This window comes from Chrysemys picta, chromosome 10, assembly GCF_011386835.1.
Source record: "Chrysemys picta bellii isolate R12L10 chromosome 10, ASM1138683v2, whole genome shotgun sequence".
Lineage (NCBI taxonomy): Eukaryota > Metazoa > Chordata > Testudines > Emydidae > Chrysemys > Chrysemys picta.
The window spans coordinates 78,541,525-78,564,248 of record NC_088800.1 but is presented as its reverse complement, the minus strand read 5'-3'; the positions used below and the strand labels follow the sequence as shown (position 1 = coordinate 78,564,248).

General features: G+C 42.8%; 1 protein-coding gene across 3 annotated transcripts in view; it reads right to left on the bottom strand.

Annotated features, from left to right (window-relative positions):
• The window catches only part of SDK1 (sidekick cell adhesion molecule 1), a 672,364-nt gene that overhangs the window by 128,858 nt on the left and 520,782 nt on the right, over positions 1-22,724 (bottom strand). For all 3 annotated transcript variants that reach the window (XM_065560139.1, XM_042853129.2, XM_065560140.1), the window contains 4 exons: positions 21,801-21,982; positions 12,015-12,130; positions 9,548-9,740; positions 6,657-6,755 (listed from right to left, as the gene is read on the bottom strand). In XM_065560139.1, the coding sequence (XP_065416211.1) occupies positions 6,657-6,755; positions 9,548-9,740; positions 12,015-12,130; positions 21,801-21,982 (590 nt within the window). The remainder of the gene's footprint in view (positions 1-6,656; positions 6,756-9,547; positions 9,741-12,014; positions 12,131-21,800; positions 21,983-22,724) is intronic.

Sequence of the window (22,724 nt, the reverse complement as noted above, 5' to 3'; positions counted from 1 at the left end):
TCTTTGTCTTCCTTTGAATGATAATCCAGAAGTTCACAAACTATGGTGGAACACTTGCTACTGGTGGACGGTGGAGAGTTAGCTGGGGGTTATGTTGCTGGCTCTCCTCCACCATGGATACCTTTTTACAGAAAGGAAAACACACTTAATGCATTAAGGCCAATTAAAAATACTTAAATACTTTTCCAGTACTACTTTTCCACATGAGAAATTATTGTGGATGTCACTGGGATATCATGTGACCATGAAATGGCAAAGGAGAAGAGAGGTGGCTTACATGGAAGAGCCTTCTATCAGTATGTAGCATACACAATAAAAAGGTTGAGGAACCCCAGGAATAATCTTTCGCCGAAGGATGGGATTTCAATTTATGAACTCTAAAAAATGAATAGGAAGAGACACTGAAAAACTCAAACTCTTCTCACCAGTAAGTAGTTGGAAAATTCAGTGAAAAATCTATGCACAGCTACAACGGTGACGCCTTACCTAGGCCGAGGATCTAGAAATACTTACAAATCAGATGATAATGATCTTGCAGGAACACGGTGGGACTCTTACAGAAACACAAAAACCTCTACTCCCCAGATCTTCCTGCTGCACAGACTTTTTAGCAAGGTGAATCATTACCCTGTCCTTTAAAACTTAGTGTAGCCGACCTATCATCCTAATCCCTACAAAGCCTGACCCTCCACCTCATTCTTCTATTGGAACTGGCCTGTTAAATCTTTTCCTTCTTATCTCTTTTATATCCATTTGCCTTCCAGGAACTTTCAAAAGTTTCTACAGCCTGATTTGTTCAGTTTTGTCTCTGAATGTGTTCGTTCTCCTCCTCATTCTCTTTGCTTGCTCTGCCCCTTCCTACACCTATCACAACTTTATTCTCCCTTGAGCCCATTTGAACCTTACTGTGTCAGCCCCTGTGATTTGGCTCAGGGCAAAAAAATACATGCAGCTCTCGAAATCAAAGGAAATGGATGTGATTCAAATGAGTATAAGAAAGGAACCCCTCTGACTGTACTGGGCACACACTGGCAAGGGACAGGCAGGCCTTCCAACCACGTGCCTTCCTCAACATCTCCCAATGCTGAACTCGGACAACTCACATTGTTTTCAGTGATAACGACATAAGTGATTAATACCTACAAGTTAAAATAACAAAATGTGCAGTGATTTTAATCAGAAATGTTTACTTCAGAGAAGCAACATGATCTAGCAAATTAGATACTGGAGAGGGAACCAGGAATTCCTGAATGCTAACCCTGGATCAGCGATTTAAACACTCAGTGCCTGAGTTTCCCCCATCAGTAAAATGGGAATGATAATAATCTACTTCTATCTCAGAGGTGTTGTGGGGTTTCATTAACGTTCACGAAGCGAGCAGTATTATTTCCCAGAGAAATCATACTTTGTGTAGCACAGATGGTTATTGGAAAAAAAAATCATTAAGAGCAGTAGTGGGTGGGTGTTGTTCTGCGGCTGGCAATGTGCAGGAGATCAGACTAGATGATCATGATGGTCCCTTCTGACCTTAAAGTCTATGAGTATGCAGACTTTGAACAAGGGGTCTATTGACCTATCAATAAAGGGTGAAGGTCACAGCAACACAGAGTAAGAGCAAGGCTCTCCCCACTCTTTGCTGCCCAATGTTGGGGTTATGGGCAGTGTGATCTCACAGGGAACCTCTTCATCCCTTGCACCCCTCAGAGGAGAGCACTCTGTGCTGCTCCAAAGACACCAGTATGTGTTGGGGAAGGATTGGGAGGTGAACTAGGAAAACTGCAGCTATGCAGGATCTTGTGACTCAAAACTCCTGCATGGGGGCACACAATCAGTAGCCACTCTTAGCCTAGAAGCTGCCAAAGGGCAGTTCACAGCTGGGGTAGTGGTCAGAGAGGAGTTGCACTGCAGACCTACAACCTGCCCATGATTTGTGGAGAGGGCTGATATTTTCTCCCTTCCTGCTCAGTATCCTGATTATTGAGGCTGTGTGTGGGGAAGGGGGAATTTCACCCATAATGCACAAACAAAATAAAACATTTGAAGATTTTTTTTAAACTAAAAGATAAATAAGGTATTTGCAATGTTTTTCCTCTCCATCTGTGCCCAAAGGACAAGTGACAATATCCTGTCCTAAGTTAAACAATGTGAACTTTCCTCTGCTGATGTAGTAGGTTTAGGAGCAGCTTTGGCTAATCACCAAATTTTGAGGATTCACCTGGGTACATATTATGGGTTGCCCATCACTACTCCAAAGCCATACTGTATTTGGAAAGAGATCCAGTTTTGCTGCATATCAGGCATGTATTATTGATGCTTTTATTTACTGAAAAGAGAGTCACCAGGAAAAATACACCAAGATGTATCATTTACAATGCCAATCTAGAGCAAAAACAGAGGCAGCAATTCCAATAATAAAATGATTAGAGTCTATCCATATAAAAACACAAACCAAAATACATACACACACACAAATAAAGCCTAGTGAAACCAGGCAAGATAAAAACAAACAAACACAGCAATGAAGGAAAGGAACTCCAAAAACAGTATCCAAAAGACATAGCACTTAAGCACCAGTGACTGACAGATGGGCAGAACTTTGGGACTTGTGGCTGGAAAAAATGCCCTCTCTGTTTTACAGACATAATCTAGGCCAGGGATGTGGGCAGTGGAGTCCAACGGGCCTGGGCAGCAATTGTTTCATCTGGTTTGAGTGTAAGCGAGAAGACAATAGGTAACACGGAGTTTTCCTTACGCCTTGGCACTACACCTTCTCCCTAAACTGCTGCCTAACCAAAACTAACAACCAGAGGAGTTTCAGAAATAATTTTCTGTTGATCTGGAGTAAATTCTCTACAAGAGACCAGTACATCCAATCACAAACTGTCCATCTACATACAGGCTCTCATAAATCAGAGTTTACTGAGGGAGAGAGGAAGATACTGAAATTTACAAGGAGAGCAATGGGCAGTTTAGCAGAGCAGGCTGGCTGCCTGCCTTGCAATGCCCCGTGTGTTTTCCTCTCATTCCTTGCACTAGAATTAAAAAGGAGCCATAGTAAATGATATCAATGAGCAGAAGTGATGAAGCAGTGGCTTTCTAAGCACTCTTACATTTCCAAGCAGCGCTGTATAAAGGCCTTGAGCTATTCAGGGAAATGAATGGTTTTGCCATCCCTTTCTCCCAGCCTTAACACAATGTACACCACTAAAAGGGGAAGTTATAAACCTTGGCTGGCATGTGTTTTCCTGCCTGTATTTCCTCATAAACAATAGTGCTTTTTTTTCCCAGTTCTTTTCTTCTAAAACAATTTACCCTGTATATGAAACAGCCTATCATCTCGCTCCATCAGGTTTCCAAATCATTCTGGGAGATGGCAGCTTGTTTCCAGCAGAGCAGTTCTGAAGCAGCAAATGTATTGTGATCTGCTATGCAGAGGGCAGATTGCTAATTGCAGTGTTAATTTGGGGGGAATTTTCAAAGCAACACTGAAACCATTCAATAGTAATAATAATATTATCTTATATTTGTATAGCACCTTTCACCCCAAAAGAACTCAGAACGCTTTACAAACTTCACATAGTTAGCATGTTATGGTAGATATTACAGTGACAGCAGCAACAGAAATGACAGGCTACATCAGATTAGGACAACCAGGAATCACTCCCCTGTCCCAATACCAAAATGCACTCACCTCTGGGATAGAATAGGGCAGCTGTTTGAAATAATCCCCACTATCACAGAAGCATTTATGACAGGAACTAAAGAAGAATCTCATATTCACTTCAAAGTACTGGAGCAATTAGATAAACTGAACATAGCTACTCAAACTGGCGAAAGTGGCCGACCCTTATGAGAGGTGAGGAGATTACAGTTGAAAATGATATGGCTAATGTGTTTCTTTACACATTTTATTTTTATACTTCACTTGAATTCATGTATACAACTGAATACATGTAACTGGTAAATATTTGAGAAAATATTTATCTTTAAAGTTTATCCTCAAAGAATGTCATGGTCCAAAATTTTCAAATCTGGGTGCCTAAAATTAAGCACCAAAACCCATATTTAGTTTCCTAAATAAGTGCCCTTCTATTAAGATGTGCTGAGACCCTACAGCTAGGGTTGCCAACTTTCTAATTGCACAAAACCGAACACCCCGTCCCAGCCCTTCCCCAAGGCCCTGCTCCTGCTCATTCCATCATCCCCCCCTGTTGTTCACTCTCCCCCACCCTCACTCACATTCACTGGGCTGGGACGGGGGCTGGGGTGCGGGATGGGGGTGAGGGCTCTGGGGTGGGACCAGGGATGAGGGGTTCAGGGTGTGGGAGAGGTCTCAGGGCTGGGGCAGGGTATTGGGGTGCAGGGGGTGTGAGGGCTCCGGCTGGGAGCATGGGCGCTGGGGTGGGGCCAGGGATGAGGGGTTTGGAGTGAAGGAGGGGGCTAGGGCAGGGTGTTGGGCAGTTGTGGGGGTGTGGGCTCTGGGAGGGAGTTTGGGTGCGGAAGGGGACTCTGGGCTGGGGTAGGGGGTTGGGATGCGGGAGAGGGTTTGGGGTGCAGGTCCTGGTGGTGCTTACCGTGGCTCCTGGGAAGCGGCCGCCAGGTCCCTGCAGCCCCTAGACACATGGGCAGCTGGGGAGGCTCTGTGCGCTGTGCTCGTGCCCTCAGGGCTGGAGTGCGTGATGGGGGTGAGAGCTCTGGGGTGGGGTCGCGGATGAGGGGTTCAGGGTGTGGGAGAGGTCTCAGGGCTGGGGCAGGGTATTGGGGTGCAGGGGGGTGAGGGCTCCAGCTGGGGGCATGGGCTCTGGGGTGGGGCCAGGGATGAGGGGTTTGGGGGTAAAGGAGGGGGCTAGGGCAGGGTGCTGGGCGGTTGGGGGGGGGTGGGCTCTGTGCGCTGCCCTCGTAACCACAGGCGTTGCCCCCGCAGCTCCTATTGCTCATGGTTCCCGGCCAATGGGAGCTGCGGAGATGGTCCTCAGGGCGAGGTCAGCGTACAGAGCCTCCATGGCCGCCCATGCATCGAGAGGCTGCAGGGACATGGCGGCTGCTTCCGGGAGTCGCGAGGAGCTAGGGCAGGCAGGGAGCCTGCCTTAGCCCCGGTCCCCCACTGTGCCACCAACCGGACTTTTAACTGCCCTGTCAGCAGTGCCGACCGGAGCCGCCAGGGTCCTTTTTTTGACCGGGTATTTCTGTCGAAAACCCGATGTGTGTCAAACCTACCTATAGTTCCCAGTGACTTCAGTGGGAGCTGATTGCGTTTAGCAGCTCTGAATACCAGGCCACTTATTTGGGTGTTTAAATGTGGATTCAGGTGCCTAATTTTAGGCACCCAGGTTTGAAGATTTTGGCCGCAAGGGTATGTCCTTTTAGCGGGCCAGCATTCAACCCACCAGACAAAGCCTCTTGGCTGTCTCCCCCCCCTCAGGAGAAACAACAAAACAGCCTGCAGTAAGCAAACGAGGTCAAGTAAAGGTATGAAGGAAAAGAACAGGGAAATAGCCCCGTAGGCAGCTCTCTTCAGGATATGAGCCTTCCTTACTTCACAGGGCCCTGGGAACATTATAGTCTCCTTCAGCATTTACTGGGTCTTCAATGCAAGTCTCAGTCTTTCCCCCCTTTTAGCTCAAGAGATCCGTGCCTCCTTCAGAAAGGGCAGAGGCTCTATTGGCTTTTCACCCTCTTTTTGAGACTGGAAAAGCTCAACAGCCTATTCCTTTCCCCAGGTCGCCCCCTTCTGAGTGGAGCCCCCTCCTTTTAACTCCTGCTCCAGTCCTGGCATCATTTGCCAATGCGGAGAGGCAGGGCCACTCCAGCCCAAAGCAGCCTTATCTCCTTCCACGCAAATGTAGGGTTTATATACCCTGTCACAGGAGAATTTTGAAATTTTCAGGCTTTTTCAAAATTGGAATGAAGCCAAATTAATACTCCTTTGAGAAACAGACCTCTACACGGTTTGTTTTCTCTAAGGCTTTCCATCTGATGACAATATTACCGATGTGGATAAGTCGCATGAACTTTCCCAGGTAAGTATTCCCCTTGACAGAAAAATGAGTGGCTGCTTGTCCCAACCAAGTTGACGTACAGTATATGGCTATATAGCAGGAAAGGGTGAAGTAGCATGTGAGTATGAAATCTGTGCTGTTATAATATATTCTATATTTAGCAATACTGTTCCAGTCTTTCTGTCAAATGACCCATAGCCAGACTGCTTGATCAGAGTGTGAACTCTGTTAACTTGTTATGTCATCTTAATTGTAACCTCTTAGCACCGCCAATCAGGATTTCCCAGCTGTAAATTCAGCATCAGGAGGTCCTGATCCTTAGCAGCAAGGGTCAAACAGAGTCTCAAAAGAGTTTCAGAAATCTATTACCACAGGTGGAACCGGCAGGAGATTTAACAAGCTTGAAGACTCTGTGGGGAGTTGATTTCTAATACAGAGAGCCCACAATTTTCAGTGGCCACAATCATGGACTGGCGGTAACTGGACCTGTGCCTTCTCTAACATGCCCTAGTTGACATTTCAATTACCCTAAAGAGGAAGTGGGAAGCGTGCATTCTTGATGGCAGCTCTCTCTAAATCTTCTATTATCCAGCCATTTTTTACACTGCAACGATACATTCCAACACCTTATTTTAAAGGATAACATCTGATACTTGCCTGTAATTATGCCATTTTTCTCTACAGGTTCCTGCCAGCTGACCTTGAGAGACGTGTCCAGAATCTCAGTGAAACTCAGGTGTCCCACAGCTCCTGGCTCTGGTAATCAGAAAGGGAAATCTGTTAACAGGAGATCCCCATTTTCTTTTGATATGATTCATGCGGCAAGGTTAGCACTGAAGAAATAAAACAGTGAGCCAGGGTCAGTGGAAACCAGCAGGAGACGTCTGTAAGAGCTGCAGGGGAGAGGGGGAATGCAAGGTGTTAAGAATCAATCTGGCTATCATCAGATACATTATTTTATCCAGTCTTCATCCTCACTGTGCAGAGAACTAAAGAGGCAGCAGGCGATTCACACACACCTTGTTCTCTGTCTCTCTTCTTGGTCTAACCTAATTAGAACAATCAGGCTAGCTGGATCCAGAAAAGCAACTGTGTTTGCTGTTATCCCTCAACAATATCATGCAGACTATAGTCTTTTCCTGTGTCTTTGCAGGGATTGAGTTTTCAGCCCTTGTATCTGCAGAAACAGCATCAGCAGAATTTGGGCAGGGTCTTTTAACTTCACAAATCAAGGTCAGTGTTATCCAATCAGCACTTGGATAAATTCTTGCAAAACAGCTCTAAAAAATCTCCAGTATAATGGTAGCTATCGTCTGTAAAGTGTATACAACTCCGTGAAACTTTTAAAGGATTTTTATGGTGTAGCTCAAGGGCTCTTGAAATGTTCAGTTCCCTGGTGTGCAATGAGACTATAAATTGGAATGACTGTCAAGAATACGCCATCCTCCCTCAATTTTGATCTTCAAGGAAGACAACCTGACTGATTTTTGATCCAACTTGCTGTTCTCTCTTCAATCGATGCACTGGAAAAGGGAGCTTTTGGCTTACTTTATATTCACTGTGCTTTTTGTTACCTGGATTCCTGCCCAAATATGCTGTCCTCCAGCTCTGCTGACACCAATTGGCAATTTCTGGGCTACAAATTTCTATTTTATTTCCTCTTCACTTTTGTGCAGTTTCTCATTCCCTTCCCGCTACGAAAAAAGAAAGCCTGCCAGTAGGCTGGCTATAGCCACATTTGCAATTGTGCAATCCCAGAGAGGGAAACCTCTGAGACTGTTCTCCAATAGCCAGTAGTCAAAGCATTATAGAAAAAACTGCTACTCTGGTACGAATCCCAGGAATATCTAACAATAGCAAGTATGCAGTATTCAGGAGTGGGTATCTATATCCCTAGCCTGGATCTCCCTATCCACAAAGTTGCCATCCAATTTGCCGCTGCAGTTACAGTCCAATTTTAATTTTGTTGTACAATTCTGAAAAGATGGCATGGGTTACATTAAGCCACCGAAGACTGTCTCTCATTGGATGTCAGTTCATGTTTGATCTACAACTGATCAGCAAACAAAATTCCTTTTCAGAATCACCAAGCATTGTTGTCAAGAAAGGCAGAAAGTAACCCAACTGTGAGCAGAGGCCTGGAAGGATCATGTTCTCTTTAGATTTAAAGTCTACATCTTTTTTCACAATGCAGATCTGTCCAGTGAAATATGAAATGAAATCCACATAAATAAACCAAGCTGTCGTCCTGGAGGATTTGGTGTGTCCTCTGAAGGCACAGATCTACAGTATGTACAAATATCCTAACGCTAGGTCTCCTTTTAGCCATTGCAACTCCAAGGAAGTTATTTTCTGAAGAGTCTTTAAAAAGTCACACCACCTATTCAGTATTAGCCAAATACAATAACTGTTCTTCTTTCTGCCTTGTCTTCCAGCTTTAATGCTTCAGTAAACACGTACGAGGTTAAATTATTGGCTCATAGATTCCTGATGGTTATAATGCTGTTTCAGTGATCTGCTAATGTTTTTAAATTCTAGCAGCAGGAAATCTGCTCTTTGAGCACAGAGATATCACACTTCCTAGCACCCGGAGGAGATGGACTATGAACGAAAAAATCTCTGGATAAATAGCTAGTTTCTTTTATGTTCTTTCAACACTCTCTCATGGACAACTGGACCAGCATTTGAAGTCTTACTTCTTGATCAGACTCTTCTTTGAAGGAACAATGACTAGCCTAACCAACAGTTATTAAGACAAAACAATATTTCTAAAACCACTAGCTAACCTGGATACATTAAGCAGTTTTTTCTAACTTACTTTTGAATTTTGGGCTGTCAGTATAGTGCTCAGTGAGGGGAAGAGGATTAAAAACACTGCCCAGAGCTAAGATTAGTGATGACAGACAATTGTGCAAGCTTCCTTCACACAGCTTTGCCACTGCAATTTAATCTTGACCTGCAACAACTCCCCCCCACCCCTCCAGACATATCAATCCTAAACCTCTCTTGAATAGACACCTCTACATGAACCAAATTGGCCTAAAATGTATGGGTTTTGAGACACAGCAAATAATCTCTGCACTGAACTACCAGACTCATTTTCATCCCTTGGTACAGATTTGAGCCTGGTTTGGTGGACAGGATCAGAATAATGAACTCACCTTCCAAATACTTGAACATAAAAAATATTTGTATAAAACGTTTGCAGCATGCAAATAAATAAAGTAATTACATTTTCAATGTACTTACTGACAAAAAAAAAACCCTCACAAATTTAGGCTCCTAAATCCATATTTGGGTATTTAAATATTTTAATTTCTAGTGGCCTGATTTTCTGAAGTGCCAAGCAATTGCAGCTCCCATTGATTTCAGTGGGTGCTACAGGTGCTCGGCACCTCTGAAAATCAGGTCACTTTCTTTTATGTGAATAGATATGGATTTAGGAGCCTAATCTTAGGAACCAAGGTTTGAAAATTTTGGCCATCACCTTTAGCAGAACTGTTTTCAGGCACGGCCGGTGATTTCTGGCTGGATTTCGCTATACTCACTATCTTCATGAGTGCACAGCAGCTCTGGTGGGCTTTGTGGTCCATCCCCTGGTGTGGTGAAACATAGAACTGATGTGTAATAAGCAGTGAATTTCTTCAAGTTGGTAATGCAGCCACTGTGAACTCCATGAAAATCAGGAGCAATGGTGACCACAGTCACAGACTCCGGTGCAGCCACTGGCCATGCCAGGAGCTGGAATAGAGAAAATTTAAATATAGATTAAAATTCATGAAAAGTTGTTTCTATTCACAATACACTTCATTGCCAAGACCTTGTTAGTCCAATTACAAAAAACAATACAGTGAAAACAATTGTAAACTCTATCATTGTGCAACTTGAGATAATCCTGTTATTGGGTTCACTGGATGGGTTTGTACATTACTATCAACTCTCGACAGAGAATAAAAAGCATATTTTGAAAATAAATAGTCACAGTTTTTCCAAGTTGGGTGCCAAAAGTTAGGTTACTATATCCATATTTAAGCACTTAAAGTAACCTGTTGATAGACTCATAGACTTTAAGGTCAGAAGGGACCATCCTGATCATCTAATCTGTCCTCCTGTAGATTACAGGCCATAGAACCTTACCCACCAACTCCTGCAATAGACCCATAACCTCTGGCTGAGTTGCTGAAGTCCTCATATTATGGTTTAAAGACTTCAAGTTACAGAGAATTCACCATTTGCACTAGTTTAAACCTGCAAGTGAGTCATGCTGCAGAGAAAGGCGAAAACCACTCAGTGTCTCTGCCAATCTGACCTAAAGGAAAATTCCTTCCTGACCCCAAATATGGTGATCAGTTAGATGCTGAGCTTGCGGGCAAGACCCACTAGGAAGATACCTGGGAAAGAATTCTCTGTAATAACTCAGAGCCCTCCCCATCTAGTGTCCTGTCTCTGGCAGTTGAGGATTTTTGCTACTGGCATTCGTTGATGGGCCACATGCCATCATAGGCAGTCCCATCATACCATCCCTTCCATAAATTTATCAAGTTCAGTCTTGAAACCAGTTAGGTATTTTGCCCCACTGCTCTCCTTGGAAGGCTGTTCCGCAGCTTCCCCCCTCTGATGGTTAGAAACCTTTGCCTAATTTCGAGCCTAAACTTGTTAATAGTAAATTTTCTTGTGTTCACATTGGCACTTAACTTAAATAACCCCTCTCCCTCCCAGGTATTTATCCCTCTGATATATCTGTAGAGAGCAATCATATCTCCCCTCAGCCTTCTTTTGGTTAGGTTAAGCAAGCCAAGCTCTTTGAGTCTCCTCTCATAAGGTAGGTTTTCCAGCCCTTCAATTATCCTAGTAGCCCTTCTTTGCACCTGTTCCAATTGAATTAATCTTTTTTAAACATGGGAGACCAGAATTTAACACAGTATTCCAGATGAGGTCTCACCAGTGCCTTGTATAACTCTTCCCTGTCTCTACTGGAAATACCTCTCCTGATGTATCCTAGGACTGCATTAGCCTTTTTCACATAGGTACTCAGCACTTGTGGCTCCCACTGATTTCACTGGGTTTTTGGGTACTTAGCACCTTTGAAAATCAGGACATTTATATTTAGGTGCCTTAAATATTTCTTTAAGAAACAGACCTATAAAGTGCCAGGGAAAGATGTAATTGGTGGAACCCTTTTGAAAAGAAAAGATACCTGACTTCAATTAATAATTTATAAGTCATGAAAAAAATTATGTGGTAGATGTAAATGTGGCAGAAATGTTGTCCCCGTGCCCGACATAATACAATTCAGAATTCCCAGGAGAAGCAGGAACTATAAAGCTGTTGCAATCTAATGAAATTAAAGAAATCCAAGCAAATAGGGTTTTGACAGTTTCAATAAAGTTTTTACTATCTGTTGATAGGTATATATCAGGCTTTTAGTCATTTTATACAGTTGCTAAGGAATTTTCAACTTACATAAATAGCTATGCAAGAAAAGTCTCCAAAATTGATGGACTGAAAGTTGGAACTAAGTGTGTTAAGTGCTTCTGACTGAACAAAAGAGAAAATATAAAATATGCGAAACTGAAAAAAAATATTAAGGGTGAAATCCTGGCCCCACTGAGGTCAGTGGGAATTTTGCCTTAGAGCAGATAGAAATATAGGGGTTGACTTTCAAAGGCACAAAGGTCATTTATGCACCCAATTCCCACTGACTGTCCAAGTTATTGGGCACCTAACTCCCATTTATGCCTTTGAAAATCTCTACCCTAGCATCAAATGAATTAGGATTTGCAACCGATCGAATGTTCCTGTCCTCTCAGTGAGAGCTTACATAGTCAGCAGATGTTATGTTAGCAGTGACAACAGCTCGCTTAGTTTAACATAAGCTTCCTTCTGATGTAAGACATTGTCTCTTATGATATACAGCAGGGCTCTGGAGATACATGGAATTCTCCAATCTGGCCCCAAGAAAATTATATGCAGTATCAAGAAAGTTAGACTGCCTAGATCCAAACTTTGGTTTACCTTGTATCCCTGATTGATACCATTGATAAATTGCTGTGGTGGAGGATTCCATAGGAACTGGATGGTCGTGGAGTTCACAGCTTCAGCTTGCACATTCTGTGGTGGAGCTGTAGGCACTGTTCGAAGTCAGCAGGGAAGATAGATTGAGGGTGGGGTGGAATGATGGGGAGGAGAAGACGAGATGAATTTAGAAACCTTTAGTTGCCATTCATGATTCACAGAAAATAACAACAGTGCTGAGAAAAGGGACGTGTGATTTATGATTTTGGTGCCCAGCAGCGACTTAAAGAGAAAGGTAATTGGGTTATTTCTCATTTTCTAGTGGAGATTCCTTTAATGGGTATGAAATAGTTCTTGTGGCTTATTATTCCACTGATGAGCTTCTCCTAGAGACCCGAGACAGAAGCTTAGATGATGATAGGTGAATACATCTCTTTCAATTATCCAAGGCTGTAAGGGCAATCAATGGTTTCACCAAGAAATTCCCTAAGCCCTTTAAAATCAAACAAGCCCTCTAAGTAGACAAGCAAAGATATAATGTGAATATATAGGAATTCTAATTGAGGAATCATAATACAGTGACTGCCTCTGTATATAATTTACTGTTCTGAAAAATATATGATGAAGAAATCTCCTGTGGAATACAGATTATCCCCTGGAATAAAGTATTTTTTCTCATTTGCTTTTTCCATCCCATTACGGTATCTATTCATCCAATACATGCATATTCAACCAAGATTTGCCAAAACCCGTTGAAAGTTAGCAAAAATAATATATGTCACAAATAATAGATGTTTTCAGAGATCTATCCATTGGTGGCCATGTTTGTTTATATTCCATAAAGAGAGGAATTCTTCACCACTGTTTTTGATGCTTTAAAAGTACTGTTTTCATTACGTTCAAATGGGAATTTTCTAGTGAAAATTAATAACCCGAGTCTGAGAAATATCCCCAATTCCCTACGTCCAATGAGAGTTATGGTTGCTCCCTGCTTTTCAAAATCATGTCATAAGCAAGACAAGCCACCAGAAAATTTGAAAAAGCACAAACGATTATTTGTCCACCAGAAGCTACACTCAGTGGAGATAAAAACATTAGTGGAAACCGACCCACACCAAACTAATAAAACTCACAATCAGCTAACTATAAGGGAGCAGATCTTCAGCTGGTATACACAGTCCCAGCTGCATAGAAGCCAGTGGAGCTATGACAAATTTATACCAGCTGAGGATTTCCTCTGAAGGGCCCTACAAAGGAAAATTAAGGTATAAACCAAGCATTTCAGGAATGACATTATAAACTATTCAAGCATCACACTTCTGTTTAGTCTTATGTCACTGAAATTCCTTGATGACTGTATGGCCTGAAATTTCTGTTACACATTTACTACCCTTTTTCGCCCTTCTATATACACTGTAACTGTATGTCACCAGAATTCTATACCCGTAAACTGACTTCTGATGTCATTACTCATGGATTATACATAATCAGCAAGTTCGGAGTCAGAATGTATGCGGAGGTGCTCTAAATTATCACTGAAAGTAGAACATTATTCCTACCATATATTAGAATCCCCAGTATGCATTATAAGGCTTACAATGCTATCTCTTGCCATTATAAAGTTCTTATGGTTTAGAGCAGGGGCGGGCAAACTTTTTGGCCTGAGGGCCGCATTGGGTTTCGGAAATTGTATGGAGGGCCGGTTGGGGAGGAGGTCATGGCCCAGCCCGCACCCCTTTCCCCCCTCCCCCCCAGGACTCCTGCCCCATCCAACCCCCCCAGAACCCCTGCCCTATCTACCTCCCCCACTCCCTGTCCCCTGACTGCCCCCCTGCTGCCCCATCCAACCACCCCTCTCCTTCCTGACTGCCCCCCCAGGATCCCTTCCCCCATTCAATCCCCCTGTTCCCCACCCTCTGACTGCCCCGACCCCTATTCACACCCCCACCCCCTGACCACCCCTCGAACTTCCCTGCCCTCTATCCAACCCCCCCCCCCCACTCCCTGCCCCCTACCACGCTGCCTGGAGCACGCCGCCCCGCTGGAGCCAGCCACGCCGTCGCCACTGCACAGCACAGAGCACCAGGTCAGGCCGCGGCTCTGCAGCTGCACTGCCGCAGGAGCTCACAGCCCACCGCCCAGAGCATTGCGCCCGCTGCGCAGTGAGCTGAGGCTGCAGGGGAGCGGAAACAGCAGGTGAGGGGCCGGGGGCTAGCCTCCCGGGGCAGGAGCTCAGGGGCCGGGAAGGAGGGTCCGGCCCGCGAGTCGTAGTTTGCCCACCTCTGGTTTAGAGATTCATGAGAATGTTTTGATAGCATTACAGCTGTATAACACATTGCTTAGGAAATATTATTCCTCATTGTGGTGGGGCGGCTGCCCCACACAGGGAGAAGAAGGGGTTAAAAGCAGCACCAGGGAAGCTGAGCAGAATCCAGTCATCAGGAAAGGGCTTACTGAGCCCACCAATAGGGGGAAGCTGGAGCCGCCAATCAGTGCCGTGAGGGCCATATATAAAGGGCTGAGGGGAGCAGAGGGGAGTTTCTCTCTGGAAAGTAAGGGAGGAGGACTGGCTACCTGAAGAAGCACCCTAGATAAAGCAGTGCTGGGCAGGGGCAGCAGAGTGTGAGGGTGAGCTGCTGGCTGACCACTGCCAGGCTGGGGCCTTGCTACAAGGGCTGAGAGGGTGCTAGGGCTACGGGGGAAGTGGCCCAGGGAAAATAGGCAGCAGATTGGAGGAGGGCAGTAGGTGGCTGCCGGCTATAGGTTCCCTGGTTGGGACACAGAGTAGCGGGCAGGCCTGGGTCCCCTTCCCTTGCACTCCACTTGCCAATGAGGAGAGTGGCCAGTATCCAGATTGCAGTTTGCCCCTGAAGTGAGGGAGTGCAGTTGGCCGCTGAGGCAAGGGGTGGGACTAAGGACTGTTGGCCCCCCTAGAAGGAGGGAGAAAGCAGAATGGGAGACGCTGTGGTCCGGGGAGCGATGTGGGTCCAAAGAGTGGCAACAACAGTGATGGCAGGCATGACACCACTAGCTGAAGGTGGACTGGAAGAACCGAGAGATAATTCCCAGGATGACCAGCAGGCGGTGCCACGGTGATGAGTCCCACCCTGTTACAAACTCATAAACCTCTTATCAAAAACTCTGATGAAACCTGTCATGTCACTGGAGTCCTGTGATATATGTATAGTCCTATTCATAGCTTCCCTGTGTAGTGATTTGCATATTTATGGCTCACATTAAAATAGGCTGACCAGATAGCAAGTGTGAAAAATCGGGACGGGGGTGGTGGGTAATAGGAGCCTATATAAGAAAAAGCCCCAAATATCGGGGCTGTCCCTATAAAATCAGGATATCTGGTCACCCTACATTAGAAAAGTTTATTTCTTAAATTAAAATTCCTGCCTTCCGGTATATTTCCTTATTATTTTTATAATATATTTGTCAGAGATTTCCTATTATAGGAGAAAAGTGTTTGAAACATCTTTTACACTTAGTTTGATGTTAGAAAGTTATGAACAACTCATTGACGGATTATAATACCCTCCTGCATGGTATTTTGACATGAGGGGTAAATCAAGCATCATCCTCTCCCCTTTTTTCTTCTCCTTAATTTTGACACTTCAATCTTATTGGTATTATATTGGTGTGTGTGTGTGCGTGTGTATATATATATATATATATATATATATATATATATATATATGTGTGTGTGTGTACAATACCACTAGGAATAGTTTGTTGTTCATAGAGTACAATGAATATATGTGAAGGTGACCGAATATTGTTCTGCAGGATACGTGATAGTTAAATATCAAGCCATTCCTAACAGCACATTCCTAACAACAAAAGTTGTTGTAAAACATTTTCTGTATCCTGCACATTGCCAGCATACTCCTATTTTGGATTTTGTTGGACATCATCTTTTTCTTTAATGGTGAAATCCTGGTGCCATTGATTTCAGTGATGCCAGGATTTCATCCTGAGTTCAGAGGGCCTTTTAGGAACTGGGAAATCTGCCTTGTGGGAACTGTCACTTGCTACAGCATTGAGAATTTACTAACAGAAAAGGAGCATGGACACTACAAACACAGGGTTTCATTTATAATTCTCACTCTAGTAAACTTCTAAGAAACCCAAGCAAACACTTAGGAGTATTTACAAAAGTTTTAGAAATGTGGATAACCAATTTTTTTTTCATTTCTTTTTATGAATGTTCTGAAACTAGAATAAATCATTCTAGTCCAAAAATACCTATTACAAGAAGAAAAATGATGCGGGGGAGGGGGGGGGAGGGGGGAAACTTGACCAGAAAAAAATAAAACCTTTGGTATGCTGGAAATCATGATTTATGGTATAATTTATCTTTGGAATTCTTTATAGAAAATCAACATCTACATCTTAATTAATGCATTTTAAACATGGAGAGAACAAGGCTGGCTAATGGGCATAAGCTTAATTTTATTGCATAAGCATAATACAATCAATTTTTATCTGTTAAAATGTGGCAATATAATCCTGAATGTACTTCAAAACATAACGCTAAATTCTCTCTTTATGAGCTGAAGTTAAAGTTGACCTCCATGGTTATCTGAACAAGTGTATATTAAAACATGAACTTGGGTTGTGCTACATTTCCATCAGAGCTGACCTCTCAAACAATGCTCCAAATTAAATCATCAGTAAGTAGCGAGAGCTGAAATTGGATACAAAGGTATCTCTAATTATACACAGTATTTAGCTACGCAGATCTGTGTTATATATTTATTATCAAGGAACACAAAACTTCCTTTCAACAAGTATTTACAAAGAAATCCTTATGTAATTGCATGTTGGACTTTTTTAAACCTAATTTTGGTAATGTTTGTGATTATATTGAAGCTCTCACATTGGAGTACAGCTCCAAACTTTGTGTGACACCTTTGAAATGTCCCTGAATTTCAGAGCATAGTTGGTATGACAGAAACAAACCTTTATATTCTTCCAGGTAAAGTTAATCTGGCTAAAAATGTATTAGAATTCAACTGCTTGAATTGTAAAACATTCTAAAACGACTCTTAGCAGAAAAGGTCATGGAGGCACTGTAGATAAAAGCCATTAAATGGGGTTCGCCAACAAGATTATGGGAATAAGAAGGAATTAAGGATAAGCACATGTCCATGTCTCTAGCTATGTGTGAATAGGCATTTAATTCTCACACAGATTCAGATAGACAGACTACTAGTTTTAAATATAAATCTTCAACAAAGGCGTGCAGAAAGATCCCAAGCTCCTGACTTTCAGGATGCCAACTTTCACATCTCAATAAGGCAGGCTCACAGATTTTTCTCCATCTGAGAATTTGGTTGTTCCTTTCATGCAGTGGTTTCAGGTGCTAAGCTGTGGAGCCCCAGTGGGAGCTCTGGAAATAATTTTGCCTCAAAAGCACATAATTCTTATTGTGTAGCTGCTGACACACCCCCTTAGGGAATAAAGCATTTTCTCCCTAAGCACCTGGCCTGAGATCCAGGACTTTAATTCTGTGCCCCTTCTGTGTAGGGGCATGAAGGGGAAGTGAGCTCCTTGTTCCCTCCCATTTTGATAATCATAAAGCAGCAGTTCACAATCTGACCGTAGACAACTGGTTGCTCTAAGCAGATTCCCCTCTGCAAGTCTCTTGCTCTTTGTTTCAACCACTTGGCCTAAAGGAATAACAGGGAGAAATCTATTTTTTAACTAACAAAGGACTCAACACTTGGAGATGATACTCTTGATTCAAGGATAGCAGCTACATTTCTTCCTCAGAACTATTTTCTACACACAGAAGGCAGCCCTGCTGGCAAGTTTTCAATGAAAAGGGAACAAGATTTCCTTTGTGACTCCCTTCATATTGCTAAGGAGGAAACATCATCAGAATACTCACCTTGCTCTTCTGTCTCTCCCTATCATGTCTATCAAGGATTCACTAATCTGGTGGTTCCAACCTCTCATGAGTTCAAGAAGCACCATTCACTCAACTGTTCCTAACCTTTATGATAGGCACAGGTACACCCAATAGAGGATGTCTCTAAACTGCACTGCTTTGGAAGCAAAAAAGAAGAGATCAGACTACATATCCATGTCTTGGAACTCTGGGCTACAAGATTGGCCTGCTATCAGTTGGAGGAAAGAAGGTTGAATTGTCACATACAACATGAATACCAAGAGGGCTGCTGAACTGGCCAGTGGGTTTCATTCTCTCCTTCTTCCCTCTCACAGGAGCAGGGTGTGCTGATGGAATACTTCGGTCTAATTTTGGTTGTTGGGTTTAGTGTGTAGGTGCTGGGTGGTGTTGACCACCTGCAATACACAGGAGGTTAGACTAGATGATCTGGTGGTCTCCTCTGGCCTAAATGCTATGACTCTAAGAGATGCATTTCCTTTTACTCTACACTTTCCAGTCAAAAAGAATTCCTCGGAGAACAACTTAAACCTCAGGTTTCAGGACCAGCACGAATGACCTCTCTCTTTTCTAGTTGGCTCATTTAGAGTAGACCTATTGGTTTCCTGAAGCAATGTAAAGTGCCCAAATTTATTTTGAGAGTGGGTCATAAAGGCACTTTTTGGGGGGGGATGGGGGCCTTTTCTCCTGGTCCCTTTGGTACTTCAGTTCTTGCAGAAAATAAAATAGAGCAGGGTTCAGTAGTTCTGGGTTGCACTGGGCAACCATGGTTCTTCAACCTGTTGGCATTGTCATTGGCCCTCTGTCTTTACTAATCTCATTGATCTCCTCTGAGTCAATTTGCCTGGTAGTATGGCTCGTGTTCATAATGTCTGAAGGTTTTGAGTGTATGTAGTTTTGAGTTTGCCCTATTGTAACTGGAGGGCATTTTCCATATTTCAGAGTCTAAGTACAGTAGGCCACTAAGAACCTATTTTGCCCCCTTACTCCCATTACCATAGCATTTGAACACTTCCCAAGTATTTAAAACAACAACAATTCTTTCTTTCTCATTGCCGCACTTGTTGAAGAACTAGCTTGAGTAAAACGGTATGAAATGGGATCGATGTTACAGACTGTTTCCTCACGAAATCAGAGAGATGTATATTGAAATTATAACTTTCTCCTTGGGGTTTGGCAGCACCTTTTGAGCACTGGAGACTCAGGTATAGTTCTCCTCAGTGTGGAGCCACAGTCTCTCAGACACATCACAAAGGTGACCCTCGAGGGCTATGAAAATGGGTGGGGAATTGATGTCTATCTACTATGTAAGTTACTTGAAGGCTAATGTACATCCATGGACTGGCATTTAACTTTGGGAGGAGCTGTTCAAAGGGAGAGCACCTCAGAAGTCAATAAGATTGAGATCGAAGTGCTAGATCCCAGAGTGAAGGGAAGAAAAATTGTCTCTCTCCTGGACCAAACACAGCAAGGGAGACAACTTGCATCATCCTCCAAAAGGCTTTTTATGTATATGAAATAACTCTTCTGTGCAGAGATACTTGGAAGCCTCAACTTTTCACACAGTGATGAAAAGTCCTGAAGGACTCTGTTCAAATGAGCAACAGCTACTCTGTGCAGAAAGTTGGCACAAATCCCTGTCAAAGATAACATCAAAGAAGTAAGGAACAGCTGGAGAAACCCTGATGAAGAAAGGCATATATATACACACACACACACACACACACACACACACACACACACACACACACACACACACACAGAGCATCAAAGGGTTATACTGAATATCCCACTAAAAAGACTTTGGGGGTTTTAAAACAGTCAAACCCTCAGACCTCAGGATGTTGCATGCTTTGCCAATATCTCTCATTATATTGACATTATAACTCAGTTTCTGTGAGAGTTCAGGTCTTCAGGCATCTTGCAAGTTATGTTCTGTCTTAGACACTGGCCACGAGTTATTTTAAAAGAGCTCTGAGCAGCTGATAGTCAACTATGGGTTCTTGGGCTGCCACTACTAAATGCCAAAAAGACTAATAAAAGTCCAATCATATGCATTCAGGTGTGAGGCCACAGCTCACGTGGCCAATGAGGTGGAGGGGAATTCAATATTAATGTGTTGATCTGCTCTTAGCACTCATTTGCTGCCAGGGTTTTGATTGCATGGCACATACCAGGTATTTAAGGTAATTTTTCTAGCCACAGACAGGCAGGTTTTTGCCAGTGCAATCCGAATCGCTAATATGTGTGAAGTGGGGTGTGTGTGGAGAGGTGGGCAAGGTGCATAGATGCAGGTTTCTTAGGCTCATCTTTAAACTATATTATGTATTACAAGACATAGTTTCCACCCATGCTCTGATTTACATTCCTAATCGCCTGCTGGTTTAGGAGGCACAGTCAGCAGTGAGAAATGGTCACAAACAACAGGTGTCTGTACATTCTCCAATTGCAGGGAGAGTGGCATAGGACATGATACATTTCTTAACATACGGAGACCTGATACTAACTCTGCTGCGCAGCCTCCCCTCTGCTCAACTCCAAATGGGAAAAGGATTCAAACTGTTTTTAAAGTGGGTTGAAAGCCCGAGGATATCCGCAAGAACATTAGGGGATGGCAACATCCATTATGGAGCTATTTATTGCTATTGTGAATTACTTAAAAAGGGAACACCTAGCTTTTTCATCTGTACTAAGTAAGAATTACATAAAGATGAATAGGGCATTATAGATTGTCCTGCATTATAAATGCTTCTACCAGTCATACTGAACGCAGGACTCACTGCACTTTGTTTGTAACAGAGGATTTATATCCTTACAAATAACAGACAGCGAACTAATGAAAGATGATAACAGCAACTATCATATCAAGGAACATTAGAGTCAATTGCGGGGTTAAACAAAAAGAGTCGGAAGTCAGAAACCGGGGTCTTAGCAGAGGGAAGGTTAAGGTGCTGTGATAGCTTGAAATGTCCAACTAAACAAAACTGAGCACAAAAAGAGAATGGAAACCAATGTATGAAAGTAATTTTAGATTTTCCATTTAGAAATCAATTCTCGGTAGAGAACTGGGATATATAATATTACTCTCATCTAATAGCAGAAGGCTTTAAGAAATGCATTTCCAGCTCCGATACAAAGTTTTTAAAGGACTGGAGGCTGTCTACTTATTTCTATATTGCAAGACTTTAGATTCTCTGAGATATAACTTGGACTGTTTTCTTGCTCTTTAACTGTCTTGGTAAACTGGTGCTGCACTTGGATAGTCTATTTTTAAAATCTCTCTACAACTCTCAATACATGTATTCACATCATAATGTACTCCTATCAACAATTAGCAAACCATTATATATACTTCCCTGATTAAAAACTAACATGCCCTGTAAAAGTGTAAGTTTTTTTCAAATAGTTTAATTGTTTTTATGACCTACTAAAGCAGAGATCATGAGACTGTCTCTTGCTCAAAATTCAGTCCTGCAATCATGGAAATCAATGGAAATCTTAAGGGCCTGACTCTCAATTATGCTAAGGATTCTTCATACTGATCCAGTACTGTAAACACGCCTTTCAGTACGTGTAAAAGTAATTACAAACCCTTTTGTTATAGATGTCATTTCCACCCACTTCAGGGCACCTGTATATTGCCAGAGAGGTGTAAAGGACCTTTAGCGTAAATAAGACTTACGGCTCCCTTTTCCTCTTGGTAAATGCCTCTATCTCACTTGAACCTCTCCTGTAGAATCCTCTGTCTCCAGAGTATGTTTCCCTTCATAAAGGGAAACATACGACAAACCCTTGCACTATTTGTTCACTCGGTCTAAAAATTAGTGACTGCAAAGGATTTGCAGTTTAGCCTGCAGAGCGGAGCTCACCTCCCTGTAAAGTGTACTCTGTCACTGCTCTGCTGAATGCTCCCAGCCCGGCTCCATTATAAGATGCCACCTGGATTTCATACTGAGTCCAGATGATCAGGTCTTTCACCAAACAGTAGTTAATCTCTGCACTGGTGATGTTCTTATAGTGATATTCCCCAGGGAGGCCTGCCAGGCGATACCTGCATACAGAAAAGGAAAATTCAATGCAGTCAGTTAAAAGGCATCAATTATAGCAAATGCACTGACTAGCAAAACAGCTTCCTCTCTGAAGATGCAATATTCAAACTTTTACTGCAGAATTATACAAAGGATAATAGAACGTCCTCAAAAACAACAGACTAACCCCTGATAAGATCATACCCTGCTTGACTGCTATAGTATTTATAATCTGATTTCACTGAAATTACATGCTCAGGGCTAAACAAAACTGGCATTTTATCTTGTTTTATGGCTGTAGAAAAATTATAGCTTTTTAAATGTGGCTTGTCTAGTAAAAGCTGTGATTTACTATAAAAAATATCATGGACAGGATTTTTATCAGGGTGCTGATGTAAATCAGTTTGAGAAATGTTTTCTTCCTCAGCCTCAACCTGAAAAGCAAGAAGATCTCAGTAGCGTTCAGGCCTTCTGGTCTAAGGGACTGTCAGCTCAAGCCTGCATCAGGAATCCACATTCACAGAATGATTATAACAAGGCCTGAAACAGGGGTTGCCTAGGGACTGAAGAGCTTGCTAAAGAGTGGGAATCAGAAGAATGGTAATACATAGATGAAACAGTTTGCCAAATAAGGATTAGTAATATATCATAGCTATATAGTGATGAACCTCTGCCAAAGAGGTGGAACAATTGAATACATTTCCCTGTAGGAGGAGTTATGGAAAACAGAACAGATTTGGATGCCTTTTTTTTATTGGTGTGTTC